General features: G+C 35.3%; 1 protein-coding gene across 4 annotated transcripts in view; it reads left to right on the top strand.

Moving 5' to 3' along the window:
• Positions 1 to 27,256, top strand: part of DMD (dystrophin) — a 1,914,059-nt gene that overhangs the window by 1,325,733 nt on the left and 561,070 nt on the right. For all 4 annotated transcript variants that reach the window (XM_054720874.1, XM_028129748.2, XM_054720891.1 and 1 more), the window contains one exon: positions 13,906 to 14,095. In XM_054720874.1, the coding sequence (XP_054576849.1) occupies positions 13,906 to 14,095 (190 nt within the window). The remainder of the gene's footprint in view (positions 1 to 13,905; positions 14,096 to 27,256) is intronic.

Genomic DNA, 27,256 nt, shown 5'->3' with positions numbered 1-27,256 from the left:
ACCAGTCGGGCTAAACATTATCTTTTTATTCAATAATGCATACTATGAAAATTTGAAATAAAATTAATTTAGATTATGGTATATGTAGCAGATGAATAATCATGTGTTTTAACACTCTTGACTTCCCTACAAAATAATTAAAACTTGCATGAAGAACCAGACTTTAAAATCCATCCTAAATCCAATATAAATATAATTATACTATAAGAAAAATAAATATTTCTTCTTTAGGTATATCTAATCTAATAATAGACAAATATGCAAATTGACCGCACCTTCGCTACACCTAAGCCACGCCCACCAGCCAAGCCATGCCCACAAACCAATCAGGACGAGTATGCTAATTACCCCAACAAATATGGCAGCTAATTTGCATATCAAGACAGTGTCGAAAGAAGCCAAGAGCTGCAAAAGGGAGTAAAGCTTCGAAGAAGCAAGCAAGCCAGGGGGCAGGGGGAAGGAGAAGGGAGGAGCGAAGTCAAGGCCGGGGGCAAAGGGAAACGCAGGCGGGCTGGAGGAGAAGGTGGGGTGGGCGACAAGGGAGGAACGGAGGCGGGGTAGAGTGCAGCAGGAAATCCTATTGCAGGATTTTTCCTGCAACGGGAACGCTAGTATATATATAAATTAAGGATATTCACAATGTGGTATCTCAGAAGAAATGTTCAGCATGGGGTGAATAAGGATGCTTGAGAAAAATAAAACTCAAAGAAACATTTCCCCTTCCATGCCTCCTTTCTTATTTATTTCTATCACCTCTCCTATGCTCCTGTCCCCAACTTTTCCTCCCTCCTTATTCATTTTTATCTCCACCTCAACCTTCGTGTTTCTCTACTATTTTTGGCATTTGTTTCCTTCCCGTGGGCTCTTGCACTTTGTCAGGTCTTATATACTATTCCTGTCCACATATTCCTCCATCCCCAGTGGCAAATACCTTGTACTTCAGCTCCTTCCAGAATCTTTTTGCTTTACCAGTTCTCCTCCTCAGTATTTTCCTGCTTTTCTAGACTCCTCTTTGTCTCATCTGTATATTTCTTTCTTTTGACTCTCTGCTGTTATGCATTTAGAAAATGGCACAGAAGGGCACTGTTCTCAGCAAATCTTTAGCACAGCCATCTGGAATACTGCCATGAAGTGGGGCTAACTTGCCATTGTTCATTTTTCCCCCATAGTGTCTGCAAAATTCCTTGATCTGAATAGAAAGTTATCAACATCAAGGAAATCAAATGCACAAAAATCTCCTTGATTATTTTTCCCTTGGAAATATAGGCAGAAATGATGTTAAACCAGATATGAGGAATGACACTGTGTGAAACAAACAGTTCTCATCTTAGCCTCTTATTGGAAATGGATCCTGATATCTACTCACTTTTTGTTTCCAAATGATATGCACCTATCCATTAAATACATATTATTTTTAACATATCTTTTACATAAAAGACTCTCTTCTAAAAACTCTCATTTTGGAAACAATTTATAAAAATGTTCACAGTATATTCTTATTTCCCCTTTCTGATCCAAACTCTAGTTATCTTAAGCTTTGTATATTTTTTCAAAGTTATACTAAAATGCGTATACTTTTTCATTCCTGTCAAAACAGATTTACCAGAGTTAGGTGAACTTAAAATATTACTGTATAAGTTAGAAAGATGATTTGCTCTTTCCATCGTTTGCTGCCTTTCACTACAGCAAAATTGTAAATGTAAACTTATTCCCTAGAAGATGAGCAGGGCTGCAATTTTCAACTAATTGGGAGAAGCAGCTCTGAGTAGAGCACTGTCAGGCTGATTTGAGTCTTAAGATATGATGATGATTATTATGTCAAATGTAATCAAGAATGTGGGTCTGAACTGACTAAAGGGCTGGCTGTTTTTAATTCAGGTTCGTATATGAAATAGACCTCTGGTTCACTGGTAGTCACAGCTGGCTGTAAAATAGAGCAATTTTTAAAATGTGATTCAGTTATCTATGGGGCTGTAGGGATCAGGGATTGGACACACAGGGGGGAGATATCCTAATTATCTCCTTAAAAATTATATTTCTTTTCAGTATAATATCCTTCATCTTGAAATTTCCCTATAGCTCTGTATCAGTGGTTTTCAACCTTCTCAGATCCAATGCCACCCCTTTCTTTTCTTAGAGCAAATACTTTGTAACACCCACTTTACTATCATAACCCAAAATTTGTAGAATATATACCCAACCTATAGACATAATTTTTTAAAATTATGCCCTGACTTTAATTTTAAAGAGAAATGAGAGTCATTTATAATAAAATCATATGTATTTCAGTATGCAATTGTTCCGTCAGGATCAAACTAGAACACAAGTGAAGTTTTTAAATGATTTCACTATGAATGCAATATCAACAAATGCGGAGTGACACCAGTTTTTGCAAAGTGCCAACAAATCTTGACAAAATTATAAACAACACAAAGTAAAATTTTCCTTGGATTTCCATGGCATTTAGTTGCATTTCTGAAAAACTCAATGTGTATGAAATCTTGACAAAAGTATTTGGCCATATGTTAAGGTTCTAGGTTCAAATGTTAATAAACAGTATTTTCCTCTATATGAGTGTCCAGTGGTACATTCAAATGTGCCATGGGACTTTAGACTCTCCATTGTGCTCAAAATTCCCCATCTCCAGTGACCCCCCATGAAATGCTCATAGCACTCTTCAATCACTGTTAATTAACCATCCTCCCTCAATTTCCAGAAAGGCTATGTTGTGTGGTCCATTAAAGTGGCTAAATTTTTTTTCTAGGCAAAAACTGACCTGTGGATTAATGAATAATATTCTCTGAGAACCATAGAGTTGCCATTTTCTCAAGGCTGAATGAAATGTACACACATTTAACATCTGCTAGATTGTCTAGCAGTCTTTTAAAATTCTGTGATTATCACTGCAGTTATAATCTATTTCCATCACCTTTATTGAGTGGCATGGTCTCTTCAAAAAGATGATGACATCCCTCCCATGGCTATATTAATTGCCTTCACACTAGAGGTTGACAAATGCAGTTAAGTTCTATATAAACATCACAGGATATAATGTAACTCCTCAAGACATTTAAAATGATGAGTGCTATTTAAATGGAAGCTGTAAGAGAAATATGAACCTACTTCTTGAAGAGATCGACCAGGTAATTTAGTAAAACAAACACAGATGCATATGCAGAGATAAATAAAACCTATAGTAACACTAGATTTGAGGCAAAAATAATTTTTTTGCATTGAGAAATTTTAGACTGGAAGATAAGCAAAATGCATCAGCCTAGTTGCATTTCATCAGGGTATTTGACAAGGCCTTTCATTATATTCTTGTGAATAAGTAGGAGAAATACTGGCTAGATGCAAGATAAACTGGATGGTTTAGAAACTATTTCATGCTTTCATACTAAGGATGTTGATGAATAGATCAGTGTCAAATACTGAAGGAAGATCCCTGGTGCTATATCACAAGGTTCTGTTCTCTTCCCTGCCACATTGGATGTTGTTGACAGAATATGAATGGAGCTACAGAGATGATGCCCATTCAAATTTGTGGGTAATACAAAGCAGGGAAAATATGAGTACATTGGGTGACAGAGCCAAATGGGTGCCTGGACAGGATAAATTATAAGGTCCTTTCAGTACATGATATCTCTGGACCATGATTAAAGTTACAGGCAATCAGAAAATTTATCAAAGTAGTAGATTAATTTTGACAGTATTTGTTTATTGTGCCCTCTGTTTTAGCAATGCACCTAAAATAAATTGAATTAAAATTATTTGCAGAAATGCATTTTAAAATTTCAAAAGAAAGTAGGTTTTCATGTAAGAGTAGAGATTCAGTAATTGAATATTAAATGCAGCATATTGCCCAGTGAAATAGTCCACCATTTTATTTTCACTGCTAGTACAAAACTTGATGAAAGATACAAGCTCCAAATATTTAATATCTATGCTTCTACAAAGCAAAACACAATTCTGGTCACAGAGTTGCTTATTCTCATTTTTAAACACCTTAGATGTAACTGAAGAATAGTCTATTATATAATCAATTTTCTATAACAAAAATGATATCTAAAAATTATTGTGAGGGTCAACTGAAATAATATATATGAAAATAATGTATAAACTTTAAAATTCCATAGAAATATAAATTATCCAGTAAACTCACACCAAGAAGTAACTTTGATTTGTAAGTTTTTAAGAACAATGGACTGTGTCACAAGACAAGTCTAAATAAATTTTAAAAGATTGAAGTCATATCCAGCATCTTCTCTGACCATAATGATATGAAACTAAACATTAATCAAAAGAAAAACACTGAAAAACACACATAGACATGGAGGCTAAATAACATGTTACTAAACAATGAATGGGTTAACAATGAGATCAAGGGATGCCCTAGCCGGTTTGGCTCGGTGGATAGAGTGTCAGCCTGTGGACTGAAGGGTCCCAGGTTTGATTCCAGTCAAGGGCACTTAACCCAGGTTTCGGGCTCGATCCCCAGTGGGGGCGTGCAGGAGGCAGCCAATCAATGATTCTCTCTCATCATGGATGTTTCTATCTCTCTCTCCCTCTTCCTTCCTCTCTGAAATCAATAAAAAATATATTAAAAAAACAATGAGATCAAGGGAAAAATCAAAAGATAAAATCACAGAAATTTCTCATAGCAATATTTTTCTGATATATCTCCGCAGACAAGAAAAACAAAAGAAAAAAAATAAATGAGTGGGGCTACATCAAACTAAAATGTTTTGGCACAACAAATGAAACCGTCAACAAAAGGAAAAGACAACCCACTAAATGGGATAACATATTCGTCAATGATACCATCTGATAAAGGTTAATATACAAAATTTATAAAGAACTTTTACAACTCAACACCAAAACAATAAGCTATCTAATTGAAAAACTGGCAAAGGATCTGAATAGACACTTCTCCAAAGAGGACATACAGATGGCCAATAGACATATGAAAAGATGCTCAATGTCATTAATCATCAGAGAGATGCAAATTAAAACCACAATGAGATATTACCTTACACCTGTCAGAATAGCTGTCATAAATAAATCACCAACCAACAAGTGCTGGTGAGGATGTGGAGAAAAAGAGAACCTTCATGCACTGTTGGTGGAAATGCAGATTAGGTCAGTTGCAGTGGAAAGCGGTATAGTGTTTCCTCAAAAAATTAAAAATGGAACTACCTCATGACCCAGCAATTCCACTTCTGGAAATATGTCCAAAGAATCTCGAGACACTAATTCAAAAGAATAAATGCATCCCTATGCTCATCAGCAGTGCTATTTACAATAGCTAGGAACTGGACACAGCCCAAGTGCCCATCAGTAGATGAGTGGATTCAAAAAGCTGTGGTACAGTTACACAATGGCACACAACTTGGTCATACAAAAGAAGGAAATCTTACCTTTTGTGACAGCATGAATAGACCTGGAAAATGTTATGCTAAATGAAATAAGCCAGCCAGAGAAAGACAAGTATCATATGATGAACGAAGAAGAATGTAGAGAGAATGACCCAATCTAGCTTATCAATGTTAGGAAATATACCTTTATAGATATTAACACTGCAAGTGATCAAAACCAACTTAAGCACTCACATTATACAAATCATTGAGAATTTATTTATTTTTTTTTAAATATATTTTTATTTATTTCAGAGAGGAAGGAAGAAGGAGAGAGAGATAGAAACATCCATGATGAGAGAGAATCATGGATTGGCTGCCTCCTGCAATTCCCCCACTGGGGATCGAGCCCACAACCCAGGCATGTGCCCTTGACCAGAATCAAATCTGGGACCTTTCAGTTCGCAGGCCGATGCTCTATCCACTGAGCCAAAGCGGCTAGGGCGAGAATTTATTTAGAGTAGAAATTATGTTTAACTATAAGCCCAACCCTAATCTGTTTTTATTTATCTGGAAGGTAGTATAACTGCATTTTTCTAAAGATTTTTTACAGTTCTATAAATATCCAGAATAGTAATTTGAGTCTCTGTATTTGAAACAAACCAAATATAATTAGTTACTCCCAACATTATTTTTGTAAATTTCCCAAATAGTACCTTTAGGTATTGTATCAGTAGAAAATATAAAGTGCACATCTTACATTAAAGAAGGGTAATCTCTTTGTTAACAATCCTAGCTAGGAATATAGATAGATATATAGATATTTAGATATACTTGAATACTTAACCTGTTCATAATATTTTGTACATTTCTTTTATCATCTCATTTTCTGTGATATAAGCTAAAAACACAAATCAAAGGAAATGAGTAATGCAAATAATAGAAAGTAGATTTTTTTACTGCTGTCTCCTAATATTTTCTTTTCAAAAATGCCATAATGGTTTTAAGGAAAGTATATAATTATGGTTGTTTCTCCAATGATATAGTGTACAAATCTTGATCTTAAAATTATTCATAGAGTAAAAAATTAAAGTGACAGAGTATGTATTTTAAAATTTCTTTACATGACTGATAATGCCTATGCTTGCTTACTATCTAAGTCCAGGTGATTTTTTTTTTTACTAAAATGTATCATTGAAGGAACTTTAAACAGATAGCTTCAAAGCTGTGGTTTATCTTTCGAAAACTAATCTATTTTTCCTGCAAGTGTGTTGCTTCTGCACATGTTAAAAAGTCATCCTGTGTTGTCTGGGGTGACGAAAGATGGGAATGAGTTTTCTGAGAACTAATCAGCAATACTTGGGGAACATTTAGGTCGTAGTTTCCAATTAACTTTGGAGAGTTAGAGTAATTTAGTACCAGACCTCAAGAAGAGGGGGTGAAAACCTCGTTAATTCCTAAGTCAGTGAACAGCAAACCAGCAAATTTGCGTTGAAAATGGATTTTTTTGTTTGTTTGTTTTGAAGTGAAGACCAGCTAGATCTGTCTGCAATAGTTAGTGTTGGAGAATGTCTTTGCATGTGTGTTTATTTGTGTATAGATTTTTATGTGTTTCAATGACCCTGCTTATGGTAAAGTAACAAATAGATAAATTTGTGCTCCAAAATGAAGAATATGATTCAGTAGCATAACCTTCTCTGTACTTTTATTTCTTTTACTACAATTAATATATCAGAAGGGAGTGGATACCGATGTCTATTTTCAGAGGCAGGAAAACTTCTTTTCTAAGACTCAAGATTTAGGTAGTAATCTCAAATCTGCCACTTACTGGTGTGCAACCTTGAGAAAGTCATTATGGTTCTCTCAGAATCAACCTTTTCAACAGCAAAATGAAACCAGTTATAACCTGTACCATATATCTAAAAGGTTTCTTATTTTTGTGAAAATCAATTCAATTAGGCAGGTGTTTAATGATCATCCCTTATTGTGTTTTAAGAAAAAGTCCAGCTAGATTATCTCCATTTCTTTGATAGGAAAAGGCCAAAAAATGTTTCAAAAGAGATTTATCACTTATTAAGCAATTTGATATTGAAGTTCATAGGGTGATGCATGAATCCAGATGAATTAGAGCCCTAATCATATTGTAACTGTAGTTAAATGTTTACCTATCTGTCTCTTTTACCAGACTTAAATATGTTCAATGCTAATGTCCATGTCTCATTGACTTTTATGTCACCATCACCAAGCTTAGATCCTGACACATAATACATATAGAAAAGAAGCATGGCTGGCTCAATAAATGAGATGTTGGTAAATATGTGGAAATAATAATGAGGTTCAGATTTAAAAATCATTTGTATAGAGGTTGAATTCATTGGGAGGAAATGAAATATCCAACTGGAAGCATACCAAATAAAAAACCAAAAAACAAAACAAGCAGAAGCAGCTTGTAGGTATGAAAAAATGGGAATACCTTGTGAAATAATGAAAGAATAAGTCTGAATAAGTTTTAAAACACTTAGAGCTGCTATATGGCTGTTAACTTTTAAAATTTATTTTCTGTGCTCTACCTAAGAGCCTGCATCTTTCACCCTAGTTAAATTAAAAGGACAGAGGATATTTCTTACTTCACAGTTCTTTAACAGAGGAAAAAAGAGAAACATCCTTTCAGTGCCACAAACCTTCTGTGGCCATATTTCTAGGTAGATGTTGCCCAAAACAGATAAAGCTGAGGCAGGAAAGTTGGAATAGAGAACAAAGGCCTCAAGCTCTACTCCTCCCCTTTGCTATCTTGGCTGAAACACCACAGACAAGACTGTCACTGACCATCTGTTCCCCCGATTTCCCTCCCCAATTTCCTGTAATTGGGAGGACCAAAAAGAAATTACTATCTGGAGAGGAGAGACAAGGACAAGTCACGTAGGCAGTCACCCCATCAGCATCAAAAGCAGAGGACTACCCTGTGGCCCCTTGCCTACATTTAATAAAAACCTTCCACCCAAGACACTATTATTGGTGCATCTAGTTCTCCACATCACCGACTCTCACTTCTTGAGTGCATACTATCACTTCAATAAATTTACTGTGCTTTGCTAAATCTTTTTGTCATGCTTTTGTATTACTTCTTGTTCCGTGACAATGACCTAGACAGGGTTGAGCCCCCCCTTTAGACTCCCTGAGTGCTACCCAGCATCAAAGCCACAGTCTTAGATTTGTTGCCAGAAAAGGAACTAATGAGATGCTAGCCCAAGCATTATTAAAGGAGTTTGTTTAGGTTCTTCCTTCTAATTAGTACAAATTACTAATAGAATTGCTGGATCCTTTCTACAAACTGCTGTATAGCCAGAGGTAATAAAATTTTAGCTGCTTCTTTCAAATATAATACCAAGTTATTTACCAAAAAATCAAAGTGTAATTTATTTACTAGCAAACCAGTACAGAGTTATGCTTACAGATAATTTGAACTTCAGATTAACCCTGGTTCTATGAGTGCTATTTGACATTGCTAGAAATTTTTTGTTCTTAAGCTAAGATGCTCATTCATTCTGATCTATAATAAACAAAAAAGGGGGGATATGATCATCCCCTACAAATATCATAGGAAATTATAGTGGTTAAAATGCAAATAAACCAGGAAAGAAAGATTCAAAGCATTCTATTTGGTTACTGGACAATACCAGGGCCCAGATGGAAGTGTACTATTTAGAAGAATGAATTATGTCAGTTTCCCCATTTCTCACACAGAAACACCTGGAAAAAATAGCCTTCTATATAAGATTGACCCTTATTTTTCTAAAAATATTGAATGCGTTTATTTCTATCCATATGTAATATATAATACATATAAAATCCTGCAATGCAGTATACTGATAAAGTATTGTCCATCTATATAGCTAACAATGGAATATTATCTATACATTAAGTTTTTCAGCCTTACTTTGGAAAGTAGTAAATTTCCCTTTTCTCCTTCACTTTTTATGTATTAGGTTGATCATAAGAAATTTATGATAGTCAACTTAATAGAAAATCTGGAATCTTAGAGATTTATTCAGAGATACTACGATATGTGAGTGTGTGTGTACACGAACGAGTGTCTATGTTTAGTGACAGATCCAAGCATTACTTATTTGATTGCCACGTTGATCATCAGTTCTTAAAAGGAAAATGGAGATGCTAAAGACATGTCTTCTGTGATCCTCCCCCCTTATATAGAATTGTCTCTGGATGGGCACCTTCTTGGGCAGGTACAAGGTTGTAGTAAGCTTTATAGTTCCAGCACTTTCCCCTTCCAGTAGATTTTTACTAGTACTTCTAATTGGTAATAATGCAACCAGGGATGCAGTAGCTCTTCAGACTCATTGCTGAGTGTGACAGTCCTCCATCCTGTCGCCTTTTGAGACCACAATCTGTGCAAGTGGTTGTATATTTATCCACATACATATCTTAGGCAAGTATATTTTTGAAAGCCTTAATAGTGTGACAATTCAGGTTCTTGAGAAGGCAGAGTCTTATAAAGTAATTAATATGCAGGAATTTCATTGAAGAGTGCTCTCAGAATTCCCACTTGTGAAGGGGAAGAAGGGGAAGGTAGTAGAATAGGGCAGAAGGAGAAGCTGGGCTTCAATGAAGCTATAACTACAACATCCATTCTCCCCTCCTGTGGTCTGCCCTCCCCTACAGAATTGTCCTGAGTTGGAGCAAAAGGGCCGGGTTTATATAGCCCACACATTAACCAGTCATTGGATACATGCTACCTCCAGCAACTTTCCCATAAATTAGTGCAAAACATATTTAAGTCCTGAAAGGGGGCTGACAGCTCAGCACAGCGCCCACTGCACCTGTAGTTCAAGTTTGGTCTGCAGTGGCAGTGATTCTCAAGCTATAGACTATATCAGAATTACCTGGAAGGCTTGTTGAAACACAGCTTGCTGGATGCCACACTTAGAGTTTCTGATTTAGTAGGTCTAGGGTAGAGCTTGAGAATTTACATTTCTAATAAGTTCTCAGATGATGCTCATGCTGCTGGTCTGTGGGCCACACTTGGGGAACCACTCTACCATACTGCCCATGTTTATATACCGAGGATGGTATATAATGCCCTTATGAAGGGGTATAAAACCTTTTGAAGGCACCATACCATTCCATACTCCATCAAATTCTTAGCTATTTTCATACATTATAAAGTTGAAATAGCTGAGAATTAAAATCTTTTATATAAATAGTACTTAACCAATACAGCAGATATTTGTAAAGCATCATTACTATTTCTGATATCTAGTCATTGTTACTTTTAACATTCATCCAAATTTTCTTCATGGTCTATAATTTGATAATCTAGATAGGAATTTACAAAATAATCCATGTTTAAGACATTTAGTTTTGTTCTAAGGCATTTTTAAAATTTCTTTATGATTCTCATAATGTTTACATTTTTTTTTTATCATAGAAGCCATTTCAAGCCACATGGTTACAGACAATTAAAAATTACAAGCTACATTCAGAGCTATTAAATGCACAAATATAGCATACGTGTACCCTTGACTTGTTTCTAGTCTAGACTTGGCACAATGAAAATTTAGGAATTCAGTGTACACAGACTAACCTCAGGAGAAAGGATGGAGCCTTAAAATTCCCACACAAGCAGGAAACAACAACCTCGCCTCTGATCGAAGAGGCTTGTAAGGGGGCTCATTTGAAGAAATTTTCTGCTGTTGCTGCCACTGAATTTTTAAACGTATTTTCCAAATTGGAAAATATTCAGCCTGATGTTGTCAGTATTTCAGACCATAAGGGTATTGTTTAGGAAAATGATGCCTTACTGTCCTGAAAGAGTTACTGTTCTTCCCTAAAGGCCTAATTTACAAAGCAGCAAACTCACTGGTAGGATTTGGCTGGAAATCTCATTGTCTCAGTAGAACCCTTTCATCTGATTTATGTGCATTATGTTTTACAAAGAACTCAAAGTTATTTACTGGTTACTTTCTCTGGAAGCAGAGGGTAAGTGGTGTTTCAAGTTTAAGAACAGAAGAGGTATGATGCATCGAGTGCAGCTTATCATGAAGATGAAGATGATAAAAAATGTACGGTGTCTAATTCTCTAAGCTTCACTCTGCCATGAAACTTTCATACTGTCTTTTTATTTTGTGTGAAATTAGAGTATGTTCAAAAATATGTCAATATGTAACCCTGTATTTGTCTTCTGGAATGTGACAACTTATTTCTATCCAAAATTTGGGGCTAGATATGGAGTAAGTCTTAGTGATTTCTAATGCATAAGCCAACCTAGAAATATTAGCTTGAACTGGATGAAACTGCTGCCTTTGTAGCCAGAAACGCTCCAACATCAGCAGTTACATGTGCTGCAACCTGTACAATTGTAGCATGAAGAATCTTGTTGCTGTAGCAATGGTTCTGAATTTTTAAATCATACTAAATTAAAAGATAAATAAATAACAATTTGGATCTTTCTCCCTGCATTGATAGTGTGCCTGAAAACTAGAGAAGCAAGGACCCAGAAGTCCAGGGAAGCCCTGGAACTACACGAGGTTTAACTGATTTCCCTAACCAGCACACTAAGCTACCTTTCAGCTGTGCAGTATTAAAGTTTATTTAGGAGTTGATAAATAGCTTAGTGCAATGCTTCCTTTTTTCCAATAGCTACATCCTCATAAACCTATTCTACCCTCCACCAGTTAATGCAGACAGAAGATTTTTCTCCAGTGTGAGTGCCGAAATGACACTGTAGAAGGCTGTATGCTCAGCAAAAACTTCACCCATGATGAATAAACAGCTCTTCCGGGGACTTTGCTGCCGCTAGCTCGGCAGGAGTTGTTTATTGCCTGGTTTGCACATCTCATGATAAAGTTGTTGCTGAAATAAATTGCAATTTTGCATAATTATTGACAATCACATCTTAAAAAGCAGTGTGTATCATATTCAAGTGTTCAATTTTTTAAAATCCATTTTCAGTTTATGTTTAATCCCAGAAAGTGTTTGTGTGGTAATCGAAGGCAAATACAGTATTGAAATAGAATACTAATTCCCTCATTGCAGACAAAATTTACCTGAATCTTTTTAGTTGGGATTGTTACCGCCTAAGGCAATTTTACCTCGCAAGCTATTATTATGTAGATGTTTGCTGAGGGTATGTGTGTGTGTACCCACAATACTTGCATTATATATTTTTTCAGGAAATGTGAATAATTCTTTTTTAGATTTTTTTTTTTTTTTGGTCAAGAAATGTGGTTTATTCCCTCTAAAAGACTAGAGGAAGTGAGAGAATGGGATATGGGCAGAGGAAATTAACATTTTTGAATAACTATAATGTGTAACTAGATAACTTGTGAGGCTTTACAGACATTGTATTTTCAGTCTAATCACAGCCATATGTACTGCAGATGAGAAACTAAGAAATCAGAGAGGTTAAGTAACCTTCCCTATCACACAGTTGGCAGGGGATATTGGGATTTAAACTCAGATCTGTCTGTTTTTTGGCTCTAACTTTTACATTACACATAAATTTTTCTTTTGGAAAATATTCTCAGTTATATGACAAGCACGTGATGAAATATAAAGCCAACACAATAGTTAAAACTATTAGAACACCGTAGCGAGTGTTACACAAAATAATATTCTGCACAGAGCTTTCTATGAAAGATGTTATTTTTCTACTTGTTAGTCTTTTGTTTTCCTTTTCCCTCCAATCCCCTTCTCTTTTTTCATCCAGCATTCAACTTTCTATTCTAGTTTACTTTCCTCCTGGCCTATCCAATCCTGATTTCTGCCTCAGGTGACATCAAAGATAAGCATGGTGTAGGGATTTTAGGGTTTTACATATAAAGATTAGCTTAAACTTTTATAGCATATTAACATACACTTTCAAAAAATAAAATAAACTCTCAAAATTGATTAGTAAAACCTAGAAAGTTAAAGAACATTTTTGAGAGTTCATATATGAACTTTCAAAATCCAAATACCCTCTATAATAAAAGGCTAATATGCAAATTGACCAAACAGTGGAACAACCGGTTGCTATGACATGCACTGACCACCAGGGGGCAGACGCTCAATGCAGGAGCTGCCCCCTGGTGGTCAGTGTGCTCCCCCAGGGGGAGCATCACTCAGCCAGAAGCCAGGCTCACAGCAGACAAGCACAGCAGCAGTGGCAAGAACCTCTCCTGCCTCCACGACAGCGCTAACAAAATCCCCTGAGGGCTCCCGGACTGTGAGAGGGTGCAGGCCGGGCTGAGGGACTCCCCACCCCCACCCCACTGCATGAATTTTGTGCAACGGGCCTCTAGTATGTATATACACACACATTTGTATACACACACACACACACACACACACATATACACACACATGTGTATATACAGATGTGCGTATGTATATATACACTATTCTAGTTGTTGCTTTTAAGAGGAGCTTTAGCAACAACTCACCCAGTTTATATATACAGTTTAGTCCCTTTAGTCTTGCTCTTTTTATGGGGTTCTCTGGGTGCACCATTCAGATATTTGAGAATTGCATCTGAATATTTGTTCCTTTGCAGAGTGAACGAGCGAGAGGCTGCTTTGGAAGAAACTTATAGATTACTGCAACAGTTCCCCCTGGACCTGGAGAAGTTTCTTGCCTGGCTTACAGAAGCTGAAACCACTGCCAACGTCCTACAGGATGCCACCCATAAAGAAAAGCTCCTAGAAGATTCCAAGGGAGTAAGAGAGCTGATGAAACAATGGCAAGTAAGTCAAGCATTTCTACTTTAGCACTTTTGTGAATCCAATTGAACCATTCTCAGCATTTGTCCTTGTAATTGATATGTAGGGGACAAAATATTTACATGGCCTGATATATTTAAGCATTTGGGCAAGAAGGAGAGAGGGAGAGGGAGAAGGAAGAGTCATTTACTATTTCATTTAACAACCTGATCTTCTAAATAGTACATGTTTTCAACCAGAAAAAAAAAAAAACTTGCACATAAAACCAGAGCTTTGGTCAGGGAGAAACTTTCCTCAGAGAAAGAAATTAGGGGTTGGTTTATTAAATTGAAAAAGTTGCCACTTTGAGTGTTTATTTAATATCTTACAGGGAAAGCATCTGTATGAATTGTCTATTTTATTTAGCATTGCTAACTTAATCAGTTTCCCTTCATTACTTTCAAATCCATTTTGAAATGCTAATCTGGCATTTTGTAGCTCTCTTCCTAACATGATCTGTGAAAATAAAAAATGAGATGGCTAAATTTGTCATAGTTAATGATAATACAATTTTCAGACAATTGTTTTTCCTAGAAACAAAAAATTGCCATAACATTTCATATCATAAACTGTGAAAGCAGAAGCAGAGGGTAGTTGTGTTTAATGAAGTCTTGGTGAGAATCATATTTTGCAGCTCAAGTTTATTCTCAGTACCCGATATGATTTTCCTGAACTATGATGGAGTTTTGTTATGTATAGTTGAATTTTCTGGCTTGATGTACAAACTTCACTATTATCACAAATACAATTTGGAGTGTTAGAATAATATGATAAATTTTTGGACTAACTTCATTTGCTTCTTTGTTTCATATTTTTAAATCATGAAAAAAAGATCATATACCCTAGGTTGAAAAATAATTTCAAAATAAAATCATAATAAGCAAACGCTTTTCTCCTTCCCCTTTTTGTTGTTCCTTTTTTCTGTTTTGAGTTGATATTTGATCTACTTTGCTGCTCTGGTGCATAGAGTGAATGGCAGTGGCAATTTATCACTTCTTGAAGTCTTCATTCTTGCTTTATTATTCTCCTCAGACCCTACTTGCCCCTCCACAGTGTGTGTTGAATCAGTTTGATCATTTGGAGACAGTTTGTTTAGAATAATATCTGACTTTATCTTTGCAGATATCTCACATAGCTTGAGAATGTAAAAGCAATGCAAAGTTAGACTTTTTTGATCACTCTTAAATAAATGGTTAGAAAATATGATGCTGTAACTTATTTTACTTACAGCATTACATAAATAAAAATTTCTCCTTATAAATGCCCATAAAGCCACCCTAGAATTTTAATTAATACTATACAGATTCACATATTTTCATTAGATATAATAAAAAGTAAAACTTTAAGTGGAATTTCTAGCAGGTTACTTTAAAAATAAAAATATTCTGGTGACTCAAAATAATTTTATAACAGGAATTTAATAAAATAGCCCTTAAATTAGAGTTTAAGTCTGGTTGAGCATGAAGATACATCCATCTATCACCTATACATTTTTATATTTATATCTGCATTACTATACAATGAAAATTCATTTGTAACTCCTAATCTTGAGAAACTGTAAGATTCTGTATCATTAAAGAAAAAAGTTTCCATGTTTCCTACCTATATTGGGAGAATGGAGAATAAAGTACATTTTGAGTTTAGATTTCTGATCTGTTTTAAATACAGTTGGAAATTATGTTAAGGAAACTTTCTTCACTTGTGCTATATTACTCATAAAAATGTATTTATTCTTAGAAACCATATAAAACTACCTCAGAGTCCCTAAAAATCTTAAACATATTGTTTTCCCTTACTACAGTAGGACTAAGATTTCAACATTATTTTAAAACAGAAAATTTTCTCCTTCCCTCTTAGTTAATATTGTGTTTTCTATTAATACCCAGTTGCCTGAGGTTGAAACTACATTTTATGAATAGGAATTACTTTTATAGCCAGCTCTGATGTCAGTTAGATGGCTCAATAATGGTCTTTTGATGAAATATTTAGAGGTATTAAGGTAAAAACTCTAAAATACTGAAACTCTTGATTATTGTTAATGGTACATGTCAACTGAGAGAATTGAATCAAGATACTGGAGTTTACAAGCAACAAATGGAAGTGCCAATTTTGAAAGTAAGTAAAGCCACATATCATAGGAGATTACAAGCAATTTCAGTCATTTCAGCTAAGTGGAAGTATTTGCTTTTTCCCTCTGAAGATGATTTTTAAATCTTGAACAAAAGGAATTTTATATAATATGTGAAAAGGAAAAATGTTCAACCATTTGCCTTTTCATTTCATTTCAAGAAGCTGGTAGCGGCTAGCCAGTGTGTCTCAGTGGATGAGTGTCGACCTATGAACCAGGAGGTCAAGGTTCGATTCCCAATCAGGACATGTGCCCAGGTTGTGGGCTCAATCCCCAGTGTGGGGCATTGCAGGAGGCAGCCAATTAATGATTCTCTCTCATCATTGTTTTTCTCTCTCTCCCTCTCCCTTCCTCTCTGAAACCAGTTTTAAAAAAAGAAGCTGGTAGTATTATGTTCATTGTTTGGTTCTTGCTGTACAGTTACCTGTGCTCATCTATGGTCCAAAAATAATGAATGTAAATTTTCAGAAATAAAAAAATCATAATTTTTAAATTGTATGCCATTCTGAGAAGCATGATTAAATTTCACTCCAACCACCCCGCCCCAAGAATGTGAATCATTCCTTTTTCCAGCATCTCCATGCTGTAGATGCTCCCCACGCATTAGTCACTTAGTAGCCATCTAGGTGTCAGATAGACTGTCACAGTATCACAGTGCTTGTGTTCAAATTACCCTTTTTTATTTAATAATGACTTCAAAGCACAAGAGTGATGATGCTGGCAATTCTGATATGCCAAAGGGAAGCCTTAAAGTGCTTCCTTTGAGTGAAAAGATGAGTATAGTATGATAAGATATTTTTAGACTACATTCACATACTTTCATTAGAGTATATTATAATAATTGTTCTATTTTATTATTAGTTATTGTTGTTAATCTATTACTGTGACTAATTCATAAATTAAACTTTATCATATGTGTATATGAAAAAAAAAACATGGCGTATATAGACTTTGGTATATCCATAGTTTCAGGCATCTACTGCAGCCTTAGAACATATCCTCATGGATAACAGGAGACTACTATATAGTAAGAATAGTTCTTACATATTAAAAAAAGAAAATTCCAAATGCCTAGCCAGAGCAACAGCTTTCCCAGTGGATCAAATATATCTGTTCACTCCAAAGCAGTGATGTTTTTACTTTATATGAATGCTACTGAATGGAGACAGAGGAGGGAAAACCTTCACAAAATATGTTTTTCTCTGATACTGTCAATCAGTCGTTCTATATATGGAAACTCCAGCTCTTGCTAGACTACCTGATTCTCACTATTGTTTGTAATCTACTTCATAGAATATTTAATTCTTCCAGTAATAATTATAATCCATGGGCTCTATAAGCATACATGTATTATGAAGCATATGTGACCTTAATGGAATTAACCTGATTCATTATACTCTGAAAGCATTTAAAATTTCTTTCTTATATTAGAAGAATGTTATTTACTTTGTTTACTAAAAGTAAGGACATAATAGTTGTCCTTGTACTTTTGGATAATGATAATTTTCTTACAAGTATGTTGTTATTTTTAAACTGGAATTTTAAAGCCAATATATTTTATATAATTCCAAGCATATAGAGCACTGAGACATATTTTGAGGGTTTTTTTAATTGAAAATTTATCCTTAAAATGAAGAACTATATTCATAATTGAATCAGGTTCTTCCAGTGTCTAAAACATTTCTTGTTTTGGGCCTCAGAGAATTGATAAAGATGGTCATGGTTTCAAGTTCTAACATAAAACCATAGTTAACGAACTGAAAATGAGAAGACTTTGCATCTTTGCTAATATTTCACAAGAGTTTCATCAATCATAACTAGTTTTCTAAGCACCCCTAAGAGATAAATATAATACCAGCTTATAAAGAAGGTATTTGGCTGTGGTATGTGGTGGGAGAGATGGTCATAAAAGTGTCATAATTAGGCCCAGCCGGAGTGGCTCAGTGGTTGAGTGTTGATCTGTGAATCAGGAGGTCACGATTCGCTTTCTGGTCTGGGCACATGCCCACATTGCGGGCTCAGTCTTCCCAGTTGGGGGTGTGTAGGAGGCAGCCGATGAATGATTCTCTCTCATCATTGATGTTACTATCTCTCTCTCCTTCTCCATTCCTCTCTGAAATACACACACACACACACACACACACACACACACACACACACACACACACAGTTTACAGTGGCATAATTAAGACCTTTTTCTCAACGAGAGATACTACTATGGAGCAATTAATATTTGAGATTCCTTCATCTGTGATCTGGTTCATGGCTCTGGCCCTGTCTCTCAACTCACTCCCCGTTCTGATTTCATTTGTTTTACCCATGTCTCCTCCCAACCCTCTTTTTCATTATAAAAATTCTCTTCTAGGAAACAAAGCATATCCAGAGATACAAGTTTGATACATTTTGAATTGTATATCAGAGTACATCTGCAAATTGATTAAGATATCTTAGATTTCTAATACATTCTTGAAATTGAGGAAGTAGCTTCTTCAGTATTTCTTACAAAAATCTTGGCCCACTGGATAAAATTAAGGGAAGAAAGAAGAACACACCCTAGCCAATTTGGCTCAGTGGATAGAGTGTTGGCCTGTGGACTATAAGATCCCGGGTGCAATTACAGTCAAGGGCATATGCCGGGGTTGCAGGCTCGATCCCCAGTAGGGGTGTGCAGGAGGTAGCCGATCAATGATTCTCTCTCATCAATGTTTCTATCTCCCTTTCCCTTCCTCTCTGAAAACAATTCTAAAAATTATAAAAAAAAGAAATAGTGAAAACATTTAAAAGTTTAGAAAATAAAAGTCAACGAGGAAAATAGCTTTACCATTAGCAAAGTTTTGGTGCAAAACTCATACCATGGAAAAAGTAAACGTATTTGGGTAGTGTATCCAAGATCTTGAAAAACACTTTCCATAAGAACAGGTACTTTCTTCTATTATATACACATGGAAAATTCTATTTTCCCTTTTTTTCTCACATAGCTACTGTAAAAAGTCCATACACATTCACAGTATTATACAGATCATAGTCAGGTTGAAGAACCATCTGCTTGTCATCTTACTGTAGTCCATACTTTATTATGTTCCAGGTTTAGACCCTGAAATTCCTGTAGATCACAGAGAGAATAAAAAATAGTGAAAATAATTAAAAGTTTAGAAAAGAGTCAGTGAGGGCAAATATTCAAGACTGGTGCTGTATCTCTTATAGTAAATAATCCTAAATACAGAGCATAAGAATCCATTCATTTTTATCCAATGATCAAGAAAACAATCACTTCAATTTAATACAATGAGTTTAGTCATTTGATTATAAGGGTTATAACATTCTGAAACATGTTACCATGATCTCTTTCATATGTAAACATCTTAATTGAGTGTATTACAAACTTTAGAACCTACCTTTCTGGATATTGCCATTAGAGTTAGCTATTATCTGGAATAATGCACAGAAGCAATAAGTTGAATAACTTTGCAATCAGTTATTGGATCCTGTAACTTTATATATACAGTACAAACCAAAAGAAAGATACATAGTTAAGAAGACACTCTGCTCGCTGAAAAGTCAATTTGATCGCCTCTAATAACAATTGTATTTTATTTCTTACAGAGCTTTGTGAGAATCTTGTAAGATAACTAGAGGCCCAGTGCACGAATTTGTGCACAGGTGGGGTCCCTCCAACTGGCCAGCAATCAGGGCCAATCAGGGCCATCTCACCCAGTCCTGATCAATTGGGCCAATGGGGGCCAGCCGGCCATGGGGTGGGGAGGACTGTGGGAGATTGGCCAGCTGTGGGAGGTTGGCTGTGGGAGCACACTGACCACCAGGGAGCAGTTCCTGCATTTAGTGTCTGCTCCCTGGTGGTCAGTGCACATCATAGCTACTGGCCAGTCATCCAGTCATCTGGTCATAATGGTCGCTTAGGCTTCCTATATAATAAAAGCCTAATATGCTAAGTGTCTGGTTGTCCAGTCGTCCATTCAACCAATCAAAGCGTAATATGCTAATGATATGTTAAGGTTGCTCCACCACTCACTATGACATGCACTGACCACCAGGGGGAAGACTGTTGACCTGTTGACCAATCACTATGATGTGCACTGACCACCAGGGGACAGACGCTCTGACCAGTAGGTTAGCTTGCTGCTGGGGTCCGGCTGATTGGGACTGTGCAAGATGGGCCGGACACACCCTGGAACCCTCCCACGGTCCCTCCCCAGCTGGCCAACCTCCTGAGTCCCTCCCTGGCCCTGATCATGCACCCATGGGATCCCTCATCCTGGCCTGTGCCCTCTTGCAATCCAAGACCCCTCAGGGGATGTCAGAGAGCCAGTTTCGGACCGATTCCTGCAGACCAGGCCAAGGGACCCCACTGGTGCACAAATTCATGCACCGGGCCTCTAGTTTATATATAAAGATAAATATAAAAACACTTTAAAAAGCTGTCTTCAAATGAAAGATCTGTATTATTAATGTTCTGAATTTCCATTAGACAAAAGTCAAACTGAAAATATAAACCTAACATTGTACTCTTTAAAATCAATAGATCAGTTACATTAAGTAATAATGACCCCAGCTGGTATGGCTTGGTACTTGAGCTTCGACCTATGAACCAGGAGGTCAAGGTTCAATTCCCAGTCAGGGCACATGCCTGGGTTGCTGGCTCAATCCCCAGTGTGGGGCATGCAAGAGGCAGTCGATCAATGGTTCTCTCTTGTCCTTGATGTTTCTATCTCTCTCTCCTCCCTTCCTCTCTGAAATCAATAAAAATATATTTAAAACAATAAAAAATGAGGATAATTGCTATTTTTTTCATTTTTTTATAATTGACAAAGCATTTTTACTTTCTCTAATTTGATTCTCACCTAAAACCTCTGGTATTGGTATGATTATTACCATTTGCAGTTGAGAAGGGTGAAATTAGAAAGGTTAAGTAATCTAGCTATTATTACTTCCTTGAAAATCAACTAATTTGAGTTTTATCACTCCAGATGAGGAGGGAAATGATTCAAAAGAAAAACCTATTAAATAAATGCTTAGTTTTATGGAATTAATAACACCACACATTTATCCTATTATTTGGCTAGGTAATAATAATAGCTCACTTAAGAGATTACTATGTGCTTGACAGTGAACTAAGTACTTTGCTTGCATGATACTGTATCATCCTATACTTTCTACAGATGAAAAAAAAAAAAACTGAAGCTTTAAGAGATTGGGTCACTTCTCCTAAGGTCACACAACTATATAAAAAGAGGAGTCAATATATAAACCTGCTGGACCTTTTGACCTTCGACTAATTACCTAGTATACTATGCATTACTCTAAACGGACTCAGTCTTCCAGGAAAAGACTCAAAATAACCCAAAGCAAGTTTCAAATCATTCATCTAATAAGAATTTGTTAATAAATAGAACATCCATCTTTCCTTTACATTTTTCAGTCTACTTTCTACATTTACCTCTCAACTAAAATACTTCTCTATGAAATCACCATGATTTCTAAATGCAAATGCCTATTGCCCTATAAATCTATGCATAATTTGTTGTTGTTGCCCACCCTAGTCTTCTGGAAAGTTTCTCACCTTTTTACTCGCTGGGGTATTGTAGTCTACTAATTTTCTCTGACCTCTCTAACTACTCATTCTTTTCTTTTTTTTTTTTTTTACCTGAGGACCTATTCTGAGCTCTCTTTTCTATCTTCATTAGTCTCATTCTCTTCATTCAATAGTTAATCAATAGTTACTAAGTGTCGGTTATCAACTAGGTATTAGACTAGAAGCAGTCTTGTGTCCATCACCTTTAATCCAGTGATTTAGAGATTTAAAAAAATATTTTTCCAGTATCAATTCCACATTTCTTACTGTATGTGGAACATATCTTACTCAAATGTCTCACAGACATCATAAATTCAATATGATCCAAATAGGCCAGATCTTTTATACAAAGTCTTTATCTCGTCCTGCCATTCATCATACCACTGTCTTTTTAGTCAGAGATTTCAAACCAGTCATTTCTACATCTCCTTATCACTTGCCTTACTTTCTAGTTCATTTTTAAAATCTATGGATTTTATGTTTCTCATCCTTTGTACTCATGCTTTTCTGTCCAATCTCCTTAACACTCTTCTAACTCATGTTCTTATTACCTCCCTCCACTCCATTCTGCCAACTGTATTGCTCCAATCCAACTTGCAGATTGTCATTTCAAATTATGCTTCCTAAAGCATAGCTTAGATTATGACTCCATTATATATTCCATGAGGGCAAAGATTTCATCTATTTATTCACATATATTCCCATTTCAAGACAGTGCCGAGCACATGATAGGTACTCAATAAATATTTGTCAAATGAGTGAAAGAATATAGGACTCCTCTGTTCAAACACCTTTTATGACTTCTCAAAGCCTTCAGAATATTCTACAAACTATTTCACCTGGCCCTCCAGGATTGGTCCTCTATCTCAATTCCCAATCTTATTTCTTATTTTTCCTCCTCTTGCACCTTCAACTCCTACTAAAATGCACAGCTAGCCAGCTTACTGTTTTGTCTTTTTAAAATTAAATTTATTGGGGTAAGAATGGTTAATAACATTATATAAATTTTAAATGTACAGGTTTATAACCATCTGTATATTTGATTATGTGCCAACAACCCAAAGTCTAGTCTACTTCTATCACCATATATTTGACCCCTTTACCCTATTCATCTTCTGCCACCCCCTTCACCTCTGGTTACCACCATACTTTTGTTACTGCCCATGTTTCATTGTTTGTGCCATTGTGACAATATACTAGTAAATGGATCTCAATAGTAACATGTTAAGTGAAATTAGTCAGCTGGAAAAGGACAAGAACCATGTGATTTCAATCATATGGGGGATATAAAACAAAAATAAACAAACTAACATATTTTTTTATCTTTTTATGTCCTTGTTCCTTCTCTTGGGATACCTTTTCCTCATCTAGGTTTACCCAGATACTACATAATTTTCAAGGAAAGCCATATTCAAATCCTTTCTTATTCCCTGAGCACCCAAGCTGGAACACATATTGTCTCTCTCTCAATTCCCATAGGTAATTACCTGTTTTAAATTATGTTTAGTGCTTTCTGTATTGCATCAGAGAGGCTGGAGAGAATAATATTTAACAGTGTGGTAGTTGAAGCCTGACTGCTTAGGTTTACATTGTGATTCTGATACTTACTGACCATGGACACATTGCTTAATTGCTCTCAGTATGCACAGCTGTAAATTAGGGGCAATAATAGCATCTGCTTCATCAGGTAGTTGTGAGGGTCATTCAAATTATATATGTAAAGTGCATAAAACATTATTTTACACATATTAAGCAATCAGTAAACATAGCTAGTGTTGTTATTATCAGGTGTGTGTGTATGGATGAATAGATGATAGATAGATAGATAGATAGATAGATAGATAGATAGATAGATAGATAGATAGATGATAGATGCTTTTATATTGTTTGTTTCACTATAGACTCTTTAATGGCACAATTCTCATTTGATTTGAATAAGAAATGCATAGGTTAATAAAAATATTCCCAAGACATTGGCTACCATGTTATTAGGACTCAGATTTAAAGAATTTTTTTTAATTTACTGGGGTGACATTGGTTAATAAAATTATATGGGTTTCAAGTGTACAATTCTGTAATAATTCATCTGTATGTTGTATTTTGTGTTCACCACCTCAAGTCAAGTCTCCTTTCATCAACATTTATCCCCATTTTACCCTCCGTCTACCTCCCCTCACCTCCCTTTCCCTCTGGTAATCACCATACTGTTGTCTATGTTTATGAGTTGTGGGTGGGGTTTTTTTCCCTTGCTTAATCCTTTCACCTTCTTTTACCCAGCACCCCCGCCCCACCATCTCCCCTCTAGCAGTTGTCAATCTGTTCTCTGTATCTATAAGCTTGTTTCTATTTTGTTAGTTTATTTTGTTCATTAGATTCCACATATAAATGAAATCATACTTGTCATTCTCTGGCTGGCTTATTTCACTTAGCATAATACTTGCCAAGTCCATCCATATTGTGGCAAAGGTAATATTTGCTCTTTTTATAGCCAATTGGTGTTTTATTGTGCAAATGTACTATAGCTTTTTTTACCCATTCATCTACTGATGGACACTTGGACTGCTTCCAAATCTTGGATATTATAAATAATGCTGCAATGAACATAGAACTGCATATATTCTTTCAAATCAGTGTTTTGGGTTTCCTCAGATAGATTCCCAGAAGAGGAATCACTGGGTCATAAGGCAATTTCATTTTTTATTTTTTGAGGTAATTCCTTACTGTTTTCCACAGTGGCTGCACCAAGCTGCATTCCCACCAACAGTGCACAAAGGTTCCCTTTCCTCCACCTCCTCACCAACACTTCTCATTTGTTGATTTGTTGATGATAGCCATTCTGATAGGTGTGAGGTGATATCTCATTGTGATTTTAATTTGCATTTCTCTGATGATTAGTGACTGTTGAGCACCTTTTAATATATCTATTGGCCATCCGTATGTCCTTTTTGGAGAAGTGTCTGTTCAGATCTTTTGCCCATTTTTAATTGGATTGTTTGGGTTTTTCTTCTTAAGTTGTATACATTCTTTATAAATTTTGGATATTAACCCCTTTTCAGATGCATCGTTGGTGAATAGGTTCTCCCATTCAGTGGGTTGTCTTTTCATTTTGTTGATGATTTCCTTTGCAGTGCAAATACTTTTCAATTTAATGTAGTCCCATTTGTTTATTTTTTTCTTTTGTTTCCTTTGCCAAGGAGATACATCCTTACATTTAAGTCTTTAATTCATTTTGAGTTTATTCTTGTATATGGTGTAAGGTGGTCTAGTCTCATTTTTTGCACATATCTGTCCAATTTCCCAGCACCATTTATTAAATAGACTATCTTTACCCTATTTTATGTTCTTTCCCCTTTTGTCAAATATTAATTGAACTTAAAGGTGTGGGTTTATTTCTGAGATCTCTATTCTGTTTATTGATCTATAAACTTGTTTTTATGTGCGACCATGCTGTTTTGATTATTATGGCCTTGTAGTATAGTCTGATATCAGGGAGTGGGATTCCTCCAACTTTATTCTTTCTCAACATTGCCATAACTATTCAGGGTTTTTTGTGGTTCCATATAAATTTTTTGAATATTTTTTCTGGTTCTGAGAAATATGCCATTGGTATCTTGATAGGAATTGCATTGAATCTATAGGTTGCTTTGCATAGTATGGGCATTTTAATGATGTTAATTTGTCCAATCCATGAATACAGTATATGCTTTCAGTTGTTTGTATCTTCTTCAGTTTCTTTCTTATATGTCATAATTTTCTGAGTACATGTATTTTACATCCTTTTTAAAATTTCTTTATTGATTAAGGTGTTACTTTACATTTTTGGTTAAATTTATTACTAAATATTTTATTTGTTGATACAATTTTAAATGGGATTACTTTTCTTAGTTTCCCTTTCTTATAGTTCATTATTGATTATTGATGTATACAAATGCAACTGAATTCTGGATGTTTATGTTGTATCCTGCTACATATCAGTTCTAGTAGTTTTGTGTTGAAATTTTTAGCATTATCTATATAGAGTATCATGCCACCTGCAAATAATGACAGTTTTATTTCTTCCTTTCCATTTGGATGCCTTTTATTTCTTCTTCTCTGATTGCTGTAGCTAGGACTTTCAGTACTATGTTGAATAAGAGTGGTGAAAGTGGACATCCTTGTCTTGTCCCTAATCTTAAAGAAAGTGCTTTTAGTTTTTCCCCTTTGAGTATACTGTTGGCTGTGGGTTTGTCATATATGACCTTTATTACATTGAGGTATGTTCCCTCTATTCTCAGCTTGCTCAGAGTTTTTATCAAAAAAAAGTGTTGGATTTTATCAGATGCTTTTCCTGCATCTATTGATATGATCATGTGATTTATACCCTTCATTTTGTTTATGTTGTGTATCACATTTATTGATTTGCAGATGTTGTACCAACCTTGCACCCCCAGAATTAATCCCACTTGATCATGGTGTATGATCATTTTATTGTATTGCTATATCTGGTTTGCTAATATTTCTTGAAGATTTTATTATCTATGTTCATCAGGGATATTGGTATGCAATTTTCTTTCTTCGTAGTGTCTTTTTCTGATTTTGGAATTAGGATAATGCTGTCCTCATAAAATGAGCTTGAGAGTTTTTCCTCCTCTTGAACTTTTTGGAATAGTTTGAGAAGGATAGGTGTTAGTTCGTCTTTGAATGTTCATTAAATTTTGCCTATGAAGCCATGTGACCCTGGACTTCTGTTTGCTGGGAGTTTTGTTTTGTTTTGTTTTTTGTTTGTTTGTTTGTTTGTTTTTTACCACTACAATTTCATTAGTTGTAATTCATCTATTCAGATTTTCTGATTCTTACTGATTCAGTTTTGGAAGATTGTATGTTTCAATAAATTTATCCATTTTGTCCAGATTGTACAATTTTTTGGCAAATAGTTGTTTATAATATTTTTTACAATATTTTGTATTTCTGTAGTGTTAGTTGTTACTTCTCTTTCATTTCTGATTTTATTTATTTGGGTCCTCTCTCTTTCTTTCTTGATGAATCTGGTTAAAAGTTTGTCAATTGTGTTTATCTTTTCAAAGAACCAGCCCTAGGTTTCATCAATTTTTGGATTGTTCGTTTAGACTCTACTTTATTTATTTCTTCTGTGATCTTTATTATTTTATTTATTCTATTCACTTTGGGAATTGTTGTTCTTTTTCTAGTACCTTTAATTGTATAGTTAGATTGTTTGTTTGAGAATTTTTCTTTCTTGAAGTAGAACTCTATTTTTTATATTTTGTCTTTTCTAATCAAGAAAAGAGGAATAATCTTCAATAGATTTTAGTTCTTACATGTCTATAATGACTCATGTTTGTAATCTCTTTAAAGTCTTCAGATACAAAAAAAAAACTTTAGTATCTCCATTCTTTAAAATAAAAACGCTGCACTGAAAATTATAAAGAAA

The sequence above is a fragment of the Eptesicus fuscus genome, chromosome 1 (assembly GCF_027574615.1).
Source record: "Eptesicus fuscus isolate TK198812 chromosome 1, DD_ASM_mEF_20220401, whole genome shotgun sequence".
NCBI classification, from domain to species: domain Eukaryota; kingdom Metazoa; phylum Chordata; class Mammalia; order Chiroptera; family Vespertilionidae; genus Eptesicus; species Eptesicus fuscus.
Note: the sequence above shows the minus strand (reverse complement) of the source record. Positions and strands in the feature narration are given on the sequence as shown.